The sequence below is a fragment of the Lithobates pipiens genome, unplaced genomic scaffold (assembly GCF_037356315.1).
Source record: "Lithobates pipiens isolate NorthernLeopardFrog02 unplaced genomic scaffold, aLitPip1_a1.2 Scaffold_16, whole genome shotgun sequence".
In the NCBI taxonomy this organism is placed as follows: Eukaryota; Metazoa; Chordata; class Amphibia; order Anura; family Ranidae; genus Lithobates; species Lithobates pipiens.
In genome coordinates this window covers 279,322,791-279,338,136 of record NW_027507748.1, presented here as the reverse complement: position 1 = coordinate 279,338,136, position 15,346 = coordinate 279,322,791, and the positions used below count along the sequence as shown (strand labels likewise).

Sequence of the window (15,346 nt, the reverse complement as noted above, 5' to 3'; positions counted from 1 at the left end):
GGTCTGCACTGCCACGTGGATGGTGCTGAGCAATCAGAATCCGTTTGGCCCATATTGGCATTGCTGGACAGAGAGGAGAGAAAGCAGAAGGAATTTCAAATTCCCTGACGGATTGGCACTTTGGGAGGTAAGTATAGCAGGGACTGGGGGGTGGGGAGGGGGTCCAGGGTTAGTTCATCTTTTACAGATTTTCTGTATTGGTGAACTTACACTTTGAAATTTATATAAACTGCTGGTTCCTAAACCATTACATGCAGGCATAGTTAAATTGGCACAGCTTTGGAAAATGTAACGATGTATACACTGGCAGGAAAATGTATGTCCCTTGAAATGAACTGGTTTTATGCAGTGATTTGCCTGCAAATGTAATGTGCTCCTCATTTTTTTTTTGTTTTTAAGTTCAAATACTTTTTATATATATTTTTTTTATTATTATTTTTTAAACTTTTTTTTTCCTTTTTTCACAACACATACAAACAATTCATTAAACAAAACTCTTGTCTCTAGTTATCTTGATAGTTAGACATTCCATTAACATACTTTAAAGTGATTGTAAAGGGTCGTTTTTTTTTTTTTTCTTTTAAAATAACAAACCTGTTATTTACCTTTCTAAAAAAGTAAGCAATCAAAACTACAGTTTAAAATAAATCAAAAAGTAGTCTTTCAAACTTCAGCAGTGCCACATGAACATCCGTCCAATCCATGGTGACCGATCAGCAGATATGAAGACCAACACTCGCGTCCTCTGATTCACCAATATCCGGTCAGCTGAAAGCTATCCATAATACTCGGGCAAATAAGGAGAGAGTAAGCCTTATGGTGTCAAACTGTAAAGCAGTGAATCGGACGTGAGTGTTGTCTTCTTATCTGCTGATCAGTCACCGTGGATTGGATGGATGTACGCGTGGCAACGATCGTAGCTACGAGGCTTTGATTTATCTTGTTTCTGGTGAGTGCAATTCCTAGAGGGATCTTAAGCACTAGATGTATTGATGGTCGAACGTTTTAAACAGCAGATGAATCACCTATGAACTGTTATATGCAAAATACGATGTTTTCCAGTTTTAGCTGGATTCATAGACTATTAAGCTTCTATGTAAAATCTTCAGCGCTGCTGAAGGTTGAAAGACCACTTTTTGATTTAATATATTTTAAACTGTAGTTTTGATTGCTTCCTTTTTTAGAAATTTTTTACATTCTAGCAGCTGCTTTTCTACCTTATATGTAATTTTTCTAAGCGCCGGATAAGTGATCTTTGTTGAGAACGTCTATGTAGTTATGTTATACTTCTGTGCAAGGGTTTTGCACAGAGTGGCCCCGATCCCTCTTTTCTGGGGTCCCCCTGCAGCGCTTCTGGCTCCTCCTCTTCTAGAGTTTCCCTCCTCGGAGAGCCGCTTTTTATGGGGGCACTTCTGCGGGGGCGCTCCTGAGTCCTGCTGCTGTGTCCATTAAAACAGACAGCAGACTCGGCCCTGCCCCCCATGTCACTGGATTCGATTGACAGCAGAAGGAGCCCAGGGCAAGCAGCTCCTGATAATGGGAATAGTATTCAGCTGGGAGGCCATCCATCCCGGAAGTCTTCCCAGCCTGGAGTTGAGCAATCTGTATATCCTCCAGGGTGATGGCAAACTCCAGTCCCTCATTCATCGCAGGGTCAACATTACCTAGAAAAGTAACCAATTCATCCGAAGTGTAGTCCACCCTAGAGGAGTACAGAGCCCTGTAAAAGTGAAAGAACCTTTCATTTATACTGCTAGGCGATCTCCGCACTTCCCCCACTAGAGTCCTTAATCCCAGTAATGTGGTTGACCACGAATTAACCTCTGGCTAACCAAGCCAGCAATCAACCGTTCTTGTTGCCACATTCAAAAACCCGATAGGCAGTGTTCAAAAGGGACTTCTGCATCATTCCAACCTTAAGTAGGAGACCTCTCTCAGAGCAAATTGCCAAGCCCCATAAGTGCCATTATCAGGGTTGGCTATGTAAGCAGCCTCCCTCTCTGGCCACCTCCTCCAACGCCTCCAGAGACTGCACAGATGGCCTTCGCTCCACAGCGATACAGTATATATTTACTCTTCCCCCGGACCAGGCCTTAAAGACATCCCACTGTATCGGGGGAGTGATGGTCTCAGCGTTGGTCAACCAGTACTAGTAGATAGCCTCCTGAAACTTCTTCTCTGGAGGTACACACTAGTACACAAGGCACAGAAGCTATCAAGGCATGCATGATACTATATCTTCCCCCAGGGTCTGTCCTGTATCAGTATACACACCCCCCTTGAGTAGCTGGAATATGTTGCGTGGTAATGTGCACCCACCCAGGCTCTTTTTAAGGCTCAAAATCTTAGACCCAAGGAGGTGGGTTTCCTGCAGGACACAGATGTGCGGGGAGTACTTCCGTAAAAATTTAAAAACTAAGGAACGTTTATCGGCAGAATTACACTCCTGTACATTCCAAGAAACTAGGGATACCTGAGACATGCTAGTTGGTAAGTACATTGAGAACCGCAGGTCACCCACAGCGTCCCCATTCCCACCCTCCAGGGAAGCCCACAGAAGGGGGGTTTCGTTCCATCATGGGACCAACCACTCCCAGCCCGCCAAGCCACTTCAGAACTGTCATCTTTTGTGAGAAAGATCAAACCATACCAGAAAGGAACATGGCATTTAAACTGTGCATTAGTGAAAATAAAATTAAAAACCCAACACATAATTCAACATATACTGTAACATTCTGTCAGCAACGGCAGCCCATTCCCCCACCCCATGAGACCCACCTAAAGTGAGACCGCATTAGACTCAAACAACCTGCCCTAGGGCAACAAACTGGGAGACGTTTGTCAGATGCAGAGATTTAGGAATCTCAGCATGGTTTATCACCTGGAACCAGTAAAGGGAAAACCATCATAAAAGTTCCATTGGAGATGCTGTAATGTAATGTCACCATAGCTGGGTGCTTGGTAATCACCTGGGCTATGCCAGGGGCACATAACTTAGAACTGTTATTCCAGCAGAGACCAACAGGACTCTAAACCTCACTGATGAGCAGCACCCATGCAATTCAAAGGTCAGCCGACCCAGCTATGCTACGCCAATAGTGATAACTTTAGCAAAGAAAGACAGCCAGGAAGAATCCTCGAGTGGCAGTAAGGATTATCAAGGGTGCAAAAAAAGTGCTTCATCTCGGGGGGTGGGGGGGGGGGGGGGTGGGGTGAGCGCAAAGTCTTCAACCAGTCAGCGGCATCCCTTGGAGATGTAAAATAGCGGATTGTCTCCCCATCCACCGCTCTCAGCTTAGATGGGAAAAGCGCGCTATACTTGATACCTTTGGTGCGTAAGGCTACTTTAACAGAATCAAAGGATCGGTGGAGCTTCTAGGTCTCTACGGAGAAATCCGGGAACAGCATTATGTGGCTGTTCTGATAACCTGCTCTCCTGCCACTCTAAGCAACTCATTCTGGTCTCTAAAGTTAAAAAGGCACAGAATGAATGTGCGAGGGGGGCCTCCTGTGGGCTTGGCTGCGGTGGCATATGGTGGGTTAAAGAGTGGAGTAAAGAGATAGCTGAGCCACTGGCAACAGGGATCTGAACAGCTTTTCTGTAAACAGTGAGTTCTTACCCTCCGCCAGTCCAACGATGCGGAAGTTGTTCCATCTGCATCAGTTCTCTGCATCCTCTGCACAGTGTTCCAGCACCTTGACCCTGGAGTGCAGGGAGCGGAGCACACCTGAGTTGTCCACCACACTGTACTCAAGCAGGCCAACAAGTGTCTCCGCAGCAGACAGGAGGGAGTGGACTTTGTCCTGGTCCTGTCGGACAAGTCCCACATCTAGCTGGACTTCCTCAGTTTTAGTGGTGAGGGTCGCCTGGCATGCCGCAACGGCCACCTGGCTGGTAGCTATGGCTGCGATGACCTCCGGGATGCCTGGAGTGGATGCATTAGATCCCTCTGGGAGCTCCGTCTGGGACGCCATGTTGCCACGTGTTGCCTGGCAGCCTCCCCACCGATTTCTCAGGGCTGGCTGTAGCTGTTATTTCTGGAGGAAAAGTTTTTTTCCTCCCCTGCCTCGCTCAGCATGTTTAGGTGCCATCCACCGTTAATCAGCTCAGAAACAGGCTCTAAATCACCCGGCCAGGATTGCAATATTGGTTTCCCTGCAGCAGAGCTCCAGAATAGACGGCTACTCACTTTACCATCTTGGACACACCCCGAGAGTAAGAATTAACATCTAGCATCTGTTATTGTGGTGAGTAGTTCTTGTAGGAGTATATCACCAAAAGTTTTATAGATCTTGATGGGCAATTCATCACTCCTTTACATTAGGGAAAGTTGCAACTGCTGCTTGTAATGCTTCTAAAGTGATGGGTGCATTCAAAACCTTCCTATTTGCTTCCCTCAGTTCAGGCATGGAAACCTCATAAAAAAAAAAATGAAGATCCTGTTCACTATATGAAGCTTTAGAGGCATAAAGATCTTAATAAAACAGTCTAAATCCCTGTATTATAAAAAGGGTATGTGTAAATATGTCATCTGTGGATAATCGCAAAGCAGGTATGTGGGCAGACCATTGCTAACAAATATTCAGTGTTTTTTTTTCACCTTTGTCAAAAAAGTTGGGATGCATACATTTTTTATTTATTTTTATTTTTACGCACCACATATAGTTTGAGTGATAAAATTGCTGAACATCAAGCCATTCCCATTCTGTCCCCCTATTGGGATTAACTAGATATGCCTGTTCAGTATCATCAATCCGCTGCCTAGCACTGGTTTTCTCATTTCCTAGTATTAGTTTTAATGGCTGATGCTTCTTTTAAACATAAACCCCTTAAATGAGCCTTTAATGTATTCCACACTACTAAGGAGGAGGCTGAATGTCTTTTATCAATTAACCACTTGCCGACCTCAGAGGTGATCAAATGCCACAAAAAGAAAGCTCTATTTGTGGGGAAGAAAGGATGTCAGTTTTGTTTGGGTACTGCACAATTATCAGTTAAACCAAAGCAGTGCCTGGCCATTAAGGGGGGGAATCTTCCAGTCTGTAAGTGGTTAAAAAGCAATTCAGTTGTAATAATAATTGATCTGAATGTTTAAAAAGAGTAATCCCAAAAATGTAATTTTCAGAATGCCTGAGGCCTTGACTGCCCTATACTAATGGTCAACCGAACTGGAGAGTGGTCCAACAATCCCCTAGCAAGGTAGTTAACCTGGGGGTGACAACGAATAAGCTGACTTCCTAAAACAAAATCAATACATGAGAAAGACAAATGTGTATGTGAGACACAAGAATATTGAGGCTCCAGAGGATGACTTCACCTCCAAAAATCTGTAAGCCTAGCTTCTAAGATGTAGCAGGCAAATTGCGTAAGTTCCCTAGCACTAAGAAAACATTTTAAATCCGTATATCTAGGGTCAAATCCAATGAGTGGAACCAATGGGTTACTTATGCAAAATTGGAAAAAATGCTTCAACACCTCCATATTAAATGAGAGGGATATATAAACGTTTGCCAAAATACACAAACGAGAATACCAATTACACAATAAAAAAAAAACATATATCACCCACTTTAACAAATAGCGATTGCATTATCGTAATTGGGGCTCTATTTGCAACTAATATACTTGCACCCCTAGAATAGTTAGTATATACTGAATGATATTGTGTAGAGTACTTAGCCCGTTTCAAAAAATGTAAAGAGTACTTTTTCAAATGGGTTTCTTGTAAACACAATAGTGGGCTTGTAATACGTTAAAGTAGTAAATGTAGCAGTACGTTTCCTAGCATTATGGAGACCTCTAACATTCCAAGATAATACTGTACTCTTACAAAACTCATAATAAACGTTTAAAAATGATATTCCTCAAAAAAAAAATACACTTATAAGTTATAGTACTTGCAGGGTTTGTTGGGTTGATCCATACGGCTTGCCACTTAGAATATGGGGCTTCCATAGCAAAACCAATATGGCTTCTTTTACAATTGTAAGCTCTAACAAGCATGGCCCTCTGATTCCTCTTGTACCAAATTGTATTGTAACTGTAATATCTGGCTTAATTTTAAGTGTTGCGCAGACTGTTGGCACTATACAAGTCCTGTAAAATAATAACAATGAAGTCTTAACCTAGAGAAAACATCAATAAGATTAAAACATCTGGAGACCATATATACATTCTTCACATCCTGCTCCTGCTCATCATTTAATGTAAGTCACAATAGACCAACACAATCCCTAGAATTCATAAAGACTGGCACAGACATATTTTGTTGAAATTTTTTCTCATCTGTTCTAAAAGTAGTGCAAAATGTGCCAAAATCAGATACCTGTCTAGAACTTGTACCCGAACCTGTGCCACTTTTAGAATTTACGAGACACTTTTGCCAAACCTGTCTGTTTTGGTGTAGCGAGAGAGTAACAAGCGCAGAGTTAGACTTAATTGGCTTCCCTTTCATAAGATTTGAAGTGTTGGTATTTTGAATTTGGCATATCCATTGCATCACAATGTAAAAGGGGCACATTTTAAAACTACCTAAATTTGGTGTAGGGGTTGCTGTCAGAACCAAAAGTGTTGCAAATGCATTTGACTCAATGCATTAACAAGAGGGATTAACACCAAGCTGCTTAAGCGTATAACCCACAAACGATTCTATTTTCTCTTATCTTTATTGAACACAATAAACATTTCACAGTGCTGAAGGAAAAAAGTAACAGAACCCTTGAAATGAATTAATTGGTTGAACCTTCTTTAACAGCAATGACTTCAAGCCAGGGGCTTTTGGTAGCTCTGGATCAGACCTGCACAATGTTCAGGAGGAATTCTTGTCCATTTCCTTTAACAAAACTGTTTTAGCTCAGACACATATGAATGAATGAAATTCTTGTATAGAGCACAATGCGAACTGAATCGCCTCTAGGCGCTGTGGCAAGCTTTGATAATCTGCTAAAAGAGGAAGGTCTTGAGTTTTTTCCTAAAAGCCAGGTGATTTTCTTCCAGGCGGATGTTGATTGGTAGAGCATTCCATAGCCGAGGCCCTTGGACAGCGAATCTCCGATCCCCCTTGGATTTATACCGGGCTTTGGGCTCGAGGAGGAGGTTTTTGTTGGCTGATCGAAGACTGCGGTTTGGTGTGTAATGATTTATTTTCTCCATTAGGTATTGCGGAGCTTCTCTATGCACGCATTTGTGGGTGAGGCAAAGGGTCTTGAACGTGATCTGATTTTTTACGGTTAGCCAATGTAAGCTCCTCAGCGAAGGAGAGATGGATTCTCAGGTTTTTTTCCCTTTTATCAGCCTTGCCGCCGTGTTTTGGATCAGTTGTAATCGCGCAAGTTGATATTGTGGTAATCCTATGTAAAGCGAGTTTGCGTAGTCCAGTCGTGAATTAATGATTGTTCCAACTACCACTGCCTTGTCATTCTTTGGGATAAAAGGGATGAGTCTGTGAAGCATGCACAGCAGGTGGTGAGATCCACTGACTACTGCTCCTATTTGCGCATCCATTGACATTTGTGCGTCTAAAATAACCCCGAGACTCTTGGCTTTGGTCTTTGGGGAGATAGTCTGCCCAAAGATGGTTGGTGGAGACCAGGAGGTTTTGGTTGCGGGCTTATGATTTGGGTGTAAGATAAGAAGCTCTGTCTTTGATTCGTTCAGCTGGAGGGAGTTAGTGGTCATCCAGTCCTCTATTGATTTGAGGCAGTTTTCAAGTTGTTGTTGGTGATCTTTTTTTCCATTGATCCGGAAATAAAGTTGCGTGTCGTCAACGTAAGAGTGGAAGCAGAGTGGGAGCATCTGATGATTTGGAGAAGTGTGCGAATGTAAATGTTGAAGAGAACGGGTGATAAAGGAGAGCCTTGAGGGACTCTGCAGGTGACTGCCCGGGTTTCGGAGAGGAATTTTCCTAGTTTCACACACATGTAGGATGTCTGGTGTGAACGGCGCTCTTAAGCCTCATACACAAGGTACCATTGTTGGCAGGGGACTGTTGACAGACTATTGTCCTAAATTCTTATGGTTAGTACGATCCTTTTGACAATTGTTCAACTTTCGACCAACAAATGTTGCATGACAGGCTAGTAAATTTTCAAAGGGACAGCGGTTTGACATCAGATTTTCCTATGGTCGGTACACAAATCCATCACACAAATTTGAAAGTACAAACTTGCATGCTCAGAATCGATGCTCACCAAACACGAAATTAGTGGAAGGGGCCCAATGAGTGGTGCTTGAGCTGAAATTCCTCGTAGTACGCCACTACGTTCGTGTTTGTGGCACGACAATTGCGTACCGTTGGTATGCAAGACAAGATCCTGGCACACGCCCTTTTGACAAAAATCACTCGGTTGGCCAACAATCGTACCGTGTGTACGAGGCTTTAGACCCCATACACACTATTAGATTTTCTGCATATTTTTGTCTTCAGATTTACCAAAACCATGTAGTGCAATGGCCTGCCTGATTGCATAGAAATTGAAATTAAGGTTTGACCTCCCCTATTATATGGTTTTGGTAAATATGAAGACAAAATATTGGAGAAAATCTAATAGTGTGTATGGGGCTTTAAGGTAAATCCATGGGATCTCTATGGGGTTAGGGGCTGGGCTCTGGGCCATTCGAAAAGGCATGTTTGTTTTCTTCTTTTTTTTTATTTTTAAAAATGTTTACTGGGTGTGTTCAACAAAGACAGGAGAAATTAAAATAATTTGTGTTATCAGCCTAAGCACATTGTCTTTGTCTATTGTGATTTAGATGAGGATCAGATTTCATTTTATGGCAAATTTACTGCAGAAAACCAATTAATTGCAAGGGGTTCACCTACTTTTTTGCTACTGTATGTAGTTTTTTTTTTTTTTTTCCCCATGTGAAGATTTTGTAAGCCAGCAGGAGCATATTTCAATTTGTTTTAATGTTTTATAGTATATTCTGCCCTAGTATTATAATTTGTATCCACCTTTTTGTGTATCTTATCAACATGTTTAATGATATTTTCCATTTATGTATGCTGTTTTTTTTTTCTCTTTCTCTATTCATGATTTTACTTCTATTCTAGGGAACCAGTGTATTGTCCCCAATGCTACACATTGGCACAGTCATTATTTTAGCAACGATGATTTACAAGAAATCTGCTGTTCAGCTTTTTGAAAAGCATCCGTGCCTTTATATTCTTGCATTTGGATTTGTTTCTGCGAAAGTAACAAATAAGCTAGTGGTAAGCCGTCAATTTTCATACCACTATATGTTATGAACTTGTTATACTAGCCATATTGTAAGGTCTAAGTATGTTCAAAGATGGAGGAGTTATTTTGATTCTAGATTTTTGAAAAAATGTTCTTACTTTAATTTTCTAACCATTTTCCGTTTACAAATACCGGGTTTCTTCAAGAAGTTTCTGCACATTTTTAAACTCTATAAAATATAAAAAAAGTGTGTAAACTTTTTGAAGCCCCCTCGTAAAATTTGTCATTACAAGCCATCAAAAGTATTCAGATTCCTGTAAGGAATCTCTGGCAATCATTATTTGACCTGTTCTGCAAACTGATAGCGACTTCCATTGAACCCTCACCAGAGATAGCCCTTCTATCCATGATCCCGGGCCCTCTTAAATTGGCAAAAAAAGATGTGTTGCAACACTTCCTAGCTACGGCAAGGCCAGTGATCCCTCGACACTGGAGATAGACAGAGGTGCCTTCCCTGGGTGATTGGTCTATTGAAGTGGATCGTATTAGACACCTGGAATGTCTGTAGGCCTAGGAAAACGGGTTAAGAAGAATGATTTTCCGTTACATGGACTTCATGGTCCATGTTTCAGTACTCTTCGAATTCTCCCATCTTTGATCCCTCTTTCTTTTTCCCATACTCTCCTGTAAGCTATTCACCAAGTCTAACTGCTCTTGGATGTTGAATGTTCTCCCAGTATATGACGATAATATGTAATCCTTACAGCATATCACTCTCTGCAAATGAAAGTGCCTTAATAAAATATGTGATGCCTTTTTAGCTTTATACATACTGTATGTTTTTGCAACACCTCTGTTTCTCGTAATTTGATAGCCTAGCTTTATATTTGTCGTTATCAGTACTATGCTGAATAGTTTTGTTTCAAGGACAGAGCGTAGAGTATATTATGACATGACATATAACTTAATTGTGATGTATAAGATTGAACTAAAAGTAGTCAGATTGAGGCAATAAGGGCAAAGATTACAGTATGGTCATTTTGAGATTGAACTACTGTGGCTGTTAACCTCTTGGTTTGGGTTAAGCATAGGAGAGGAGGATATGGGGTGGGGAGGGGCGAGGAGGCAGTGGGCCAGCAAGGGAAGCAGGAAAGAAAGACAAACAAAAATGGGGAGGAAGGGAAAAACAGACCATATGCATCAATTTGGTCTGCATGTCTATCGTCCCAGAAGGAAGCCTCTTCTAAAGATGCCTCTTCTAAAGATGATGCTAAAGACAAGCAGACTAAGAACATGAATTACTGGAACCATGTGCTGTGGTCTGAGTCCTAGATAAGCTTATTTTATTCATATGGTGTCAAGCTTATGTGGCGGCAACCAAGTGAGGAGTACAAAGACAAGCGTATCTTGCCTACAGTCAAGCATGGTGGTGGGAGTGTCATGGTCTGGGGCTACATGAGTGCTGCCCACACTGGGGAGCTACAGTTCATTTAGGGAACCATGAATGCCAACATCTACTGTGACATACTGAAGTAGAGCATGATCCCCTCCCTTCGGAGACTGGGCTTCAGGACAGTTTTCCAACATAACGACCCCAAACACACATCCAAGATGACCGCTGCCTTGCTAAAGAAGCTGAGGGTAAAGGTGATGGACTGGCCAAGCATGTCTCCAGACCTAACCCCTATTGAGTATCTGTGGGGCATCTTCAAACATGTGAAGCTGTGGTGAACTCCTTGCCCAAGAGGTTTAAGGAAGTGCTGGAAAATAATGGTGGCCATACACAACATTGACACTTTGGGCCCAATTTGGACATTTTCACTTAGTGTACTCACTTTTTTTTTACCAGCGGTTTAGACATTAATGGCTGTGTTGAGTTATTTTGAGGGGACAGCAAATTTACACTGTTATACAAGCTGTACACTCGCTACTTTACATTGTAGCAAACTGTAATTTATTCAGTGTTACATGGAAAGAAATAATAACATATTTACAAAAATGTGAGGGGGTGTGTTCACTTTTGTGAAATACTGTAGTGCCAAAACAATAAGTCCTGTTAGTTTATTTATTTTTTCTATTATAATGTTGGTATACATAGTCTTTATACTGTAAATGGTTTTTGTATAAAAACGTTGAAAAGGTAGGTGCGATGTATTTTTCGGGGACTTTTGTTTGTCAAATTTTCTCAGGGTAAGTGTATAGTCTCCTCTTCTTTGAATAACCAATTTTCTTTTTATTTGCATTGTATTTTAACTTTGGCTATAGGTTGCGCACATGACAAAAAGCGAGATGCATTTGCATGATACCGCTTTCATCGGACCTGCCTTGTTGTTCCTAGATCAGTATTTTAACAGCTTCATAGATGAATACATTGTTCTGTGGATTGCTCTGGTAAGTATTTGATTTTATCTCAGTATCCTTATTCTTGGTGAAACTTCATTTAATACGTTATTACATTTTGTCAAACTGTACAATTTGTGTTTATTTTGCCATCAAAGTAGTTTACAAGTTTACTGGAATGTAAATACGATGTGGTCCGGTCATATGGCCTGCCTTTTTCTTTTAGGTTCTTTTGACACATGCATGAAGTAGTAAACTTAAAGAGGAAGTAAACCCTAATGGGGTTACTTCCTCTTTGTCTCCCTGCAAAGGTAAAGCATTATGTGTCACTTACCTGACAGAGGAGCCAGCGATGTCACCGCTGTAGCACGAAGCATCCATTTTTCTTGCGGATATCGCTGCTCCGGCCACTCACAGCGCCAGAGCAGCACTGACGTCACTCCCGCGCATGTGCACGGGAGCCGCCACTAACGGCATATTGCCATTAGCAGCGGCATTCTCTGTGCGCCTGCACGCCGCTGTCCACGACGCATGCGCCGTAGACGGCAGTGGCTGTCTTTTTGCACATATCTCCTAAACCGTATAGGTTTAGGAGATATTTAATTTTATACTCACAGCTTATTAAATCCTCTTCTGGCCATTGCCATGATAATTGTGAGCAGGGGAAGCCCAATCGATGCCTCTTCCTGGATTAGCAATGGTGAGGTGCATGCTGGGTAACCAGCAAGGTCCTGCCCCATTGTTATGGCAACCGCCTTAAATGTGTAATTTCCTGTCCTGTTTTTGATCACATTACTGCCCACAGACTCCTGGGAAATGATGCCTCATTTCCCAGTAGCACAGGCAAGGGAGGAAGTGACGAGGAGCGCCGTGGACAAGGAAGTGGCAGATTAGGAGCACTACATAGCAACAGGGTGTTTCTGGTAAGTGTAAAAAAAAAAAAAAAAAAAAAAAAATCCCCAAATGTTTCTTTATAGCAGGTATATGCAATTAGCGGACCTCCAGCTGTTGCAAAACTACAAGTCCCATCATGCCTCTGCCTCTGGGTGTCATTCTTGTGGCTGTAAGAGTCTCGCTATGCCTCATGGGACTTGTAGTTCTGCAACAGCTGGAGGTCCCCTAATTGCATATCCCTGCTTTATAGGATTAAAGGTCTGTAATTATGTAAAAAAAAAAAAAAAAAAAAATCAAGGTGGAATTCCACTTTAAGTCTCTTAGATCTGTTTGCATAAGAACTTGTGATTGCATGACTATTTTGCTAGGTAAATTTGATCATGCTGCCATAAATGTACGTGTGAAATGCAAAAAAATACACAATAATACACACACAGGTATATATTTGCATACCTAAGCTGTTAGAGGAAAACTATATTGAAGCAATATGGAAGTTGCTGTTGTGGACTTTTTCTTCTGAAATGTAAACTAGGTACCTGGCTGTCATGCTGATTTAGTAGCTTCCATACTGCTTGTTCCAAGTTCATTATTGAGAATGGTCTGATGGCATAGACTCGATATGACAGATGGCCAACTAGCATTTTCAAAAGCAGATAAGCGTTTGTAGTGGTGAAGATACTGGAAGTATTTGTATTTGTATTTGATCCCAGTCACTGAACAGGGACATCTTAGCAGCACATTATTTGGAATGTATGTATCCCCACTCCTAATTGTCAAGGATCAGAGAGAGGAGGCAGAAAACTACACTATACCCATGCATTTTATAGTATGTATTTAAGAATTCTATCTTCAGCTGTGAAGGTGTAGCTTCACGTCTCTTCAAAATTTAATTTGGTTATAGTTTTAGGCTAATCAGCTTTCTGTTTCATGAAATGCCATAGGTGTAAGCCCTATTGCACACGGGAGGTAAAAAAAAAAAATGCCACAGTTTTACTGATGGGAACCTAGGTATATTGTTTATGGAACAGTGCATGCAGCTGCATAAAGATCAGTATTACAGGGATGCTTACAGAGCCATAAAATAAAATTTAAAAAAAACTCAAATACTTGTGTGTATGTTCTTTTTTTGCAGCACTGGCAACTAGAAAAGCACAAAGAAGAATCTTACGCATGTATCGGCAAGCTGATTGTACATACTTCCCATACTTTCCCATACATTGCTGTTGGCAATCAGTGTGTGTTCTCCCGACTGGAACATGTTTCTTTACAAGCACTGGTGCAGCTGCAAGGAATAGAATTACACAGACATGAGAGGGGATGGGCAGGGAGGAGATTGGCATACATAGACTACAGAACTGACAGGGAGAGGGGGAGATAGCTGGATGACGGAGGCACGTAAACTGGATGTGCTATTAGAGATCAGCAGCCAAGATAAACGTGGTCGGTTTACAGAGGGGAGGGCAGGATCAGCCAGGTATTGTACAACATAGAAAGGGACAATTGACATGGCAAAAGCACTGGGCTATATGCTATCCCTTAAAGGGATAGGAGAATGTGTTTTTGTTTTTTGGATTACAGCCACTTTAAGGCAAGTGGTATAGCAAAGAGCATTATCAGAAGTTAACAAGCAAAACAGTCAACATAGACAGCTCAGAGAAGAAGTAAAGGTATATATCAATGAGCTAGCACATCAGAAGAAAAACGGAAATGGAAAGCGGCATATAACTTTGGCCCATGTAAGTCTCAAATAAATGAGATAGAAAGCAGTATGCTGCGAATCCCAGCAACGGACTGTAGGACCGAGGTTGTAGTTACACCATATAAGCCAACCACAATGAACAAAAGATTATCAAAGGGGCATTCAAAAGGGCCCCAACCAGTTCGTGGCTAGGGAGTGTGTTGTTTAATCTGGCCGTGAGGTCTTTCATGAGTTTAATCTCTCAGATACGGGGATGGAACTTGAAAAGCAATCATACATTTTGCGGCTGTTAACGCATAGTCTTTTGGTGTCATTAGGCATACTGAGGGGTGATTTTTTTTTGAGGGAGGGGGGGAAGCGGACAGTGTCAGTATTTTATTTCTATTTATTTTTTACAATTTTACCTATTAAATATTTTTATTACAATCTTTTCTTCTTTTTTTTATATCAGCCCTGTCGGGGGGGCGCCTTGGTGAGATATATCAGGGGGCTAAACAGACCCCTGACATCACCCCTTTGAGACAGAGAAAAGGACCGAGGGCACGGATTCCCCAGTCCCTTTCTCTGCAGCCTCAGCTTCACTGAAAATGAATGGACAGGAGACAGCGGCTCCTGTTCATTCATAAACTGAGACACTGTAAACACTGTTTACTCTGCTCAGTTATGAATGCACAGAGTCTGTGATCAAATTTTTTAAAGTGGTTGTAACTCAAAAAAAAAAAAAAAAGATCCTATTCCTTTAATGCAGGATATACAGCATAGTGCTTGCCGTGTCATGTGTCCCTCTCTATGCTGTAAAATACCTGGTTGATCCTGCCTGTTCCTGTGCCCCCTCTTAGATCACTGACCACGGTATTCATGGCTGCTGATCCATAATATGGTGGGCATTTTATGTGCTTCTGTCAGCCCACAGTCTCCCCCCCCCCCCCTTCCTTCCTGTCATCTTGGGAGTCTGTGGGTCAGCCATCTGCTCCTGCCCCTCCCACAGCTATGGCTGTAAAATCGTGAATCCCAAATTCTGGAAGTTCCTCTTTTACAGAAAGATATACTGTGCAGTATCTGTGTTTTAAAAACGATGCAGTGAAACGCCTTATTTCAAAGCGCCGCTGTGCGCTCACGTGATCTCCTACTGCTGTCCTCCCTCCCAGCTGGGGTCAATGGGGAATCTCAGCCCCTCCCACTGTAGTCCTTAGATCAGGGAAGCTGAGCGCCGGGAGGTCAAGTGAGTACACA

General features: G+C 42.0%; 1 protein-coding gene across 4 annotated transcripts in view; it reads left to right on the top strand.

The window, feature by feature from the left end:
- The window catches only part of CEPT1 (choline/ethanolamine phosphotransferase 1), a 92,521-nt gene that overhangs the window by 74,170 nt on the left and 3,005 nt on the right, over positions 1-15,346 (top strand). For all 4 annotated transcript variants that reach the window (XM_077481490.1, XM_077481492.1, XM_077481491.1 and 1 more), the window contains exons 7-8: positions 9,054-9,212; positions 11,446-11,571. In XM_077481490.1, coding sequence (XP_077337616.1) covers positions 9,054-9,212; positions 11,446-11,571 — 285 coding nt within the window. The remainder of the gene's footprint in view (positions 1-9,053; positions 9,213-11,445; positions 11,572-15,346) is intronic.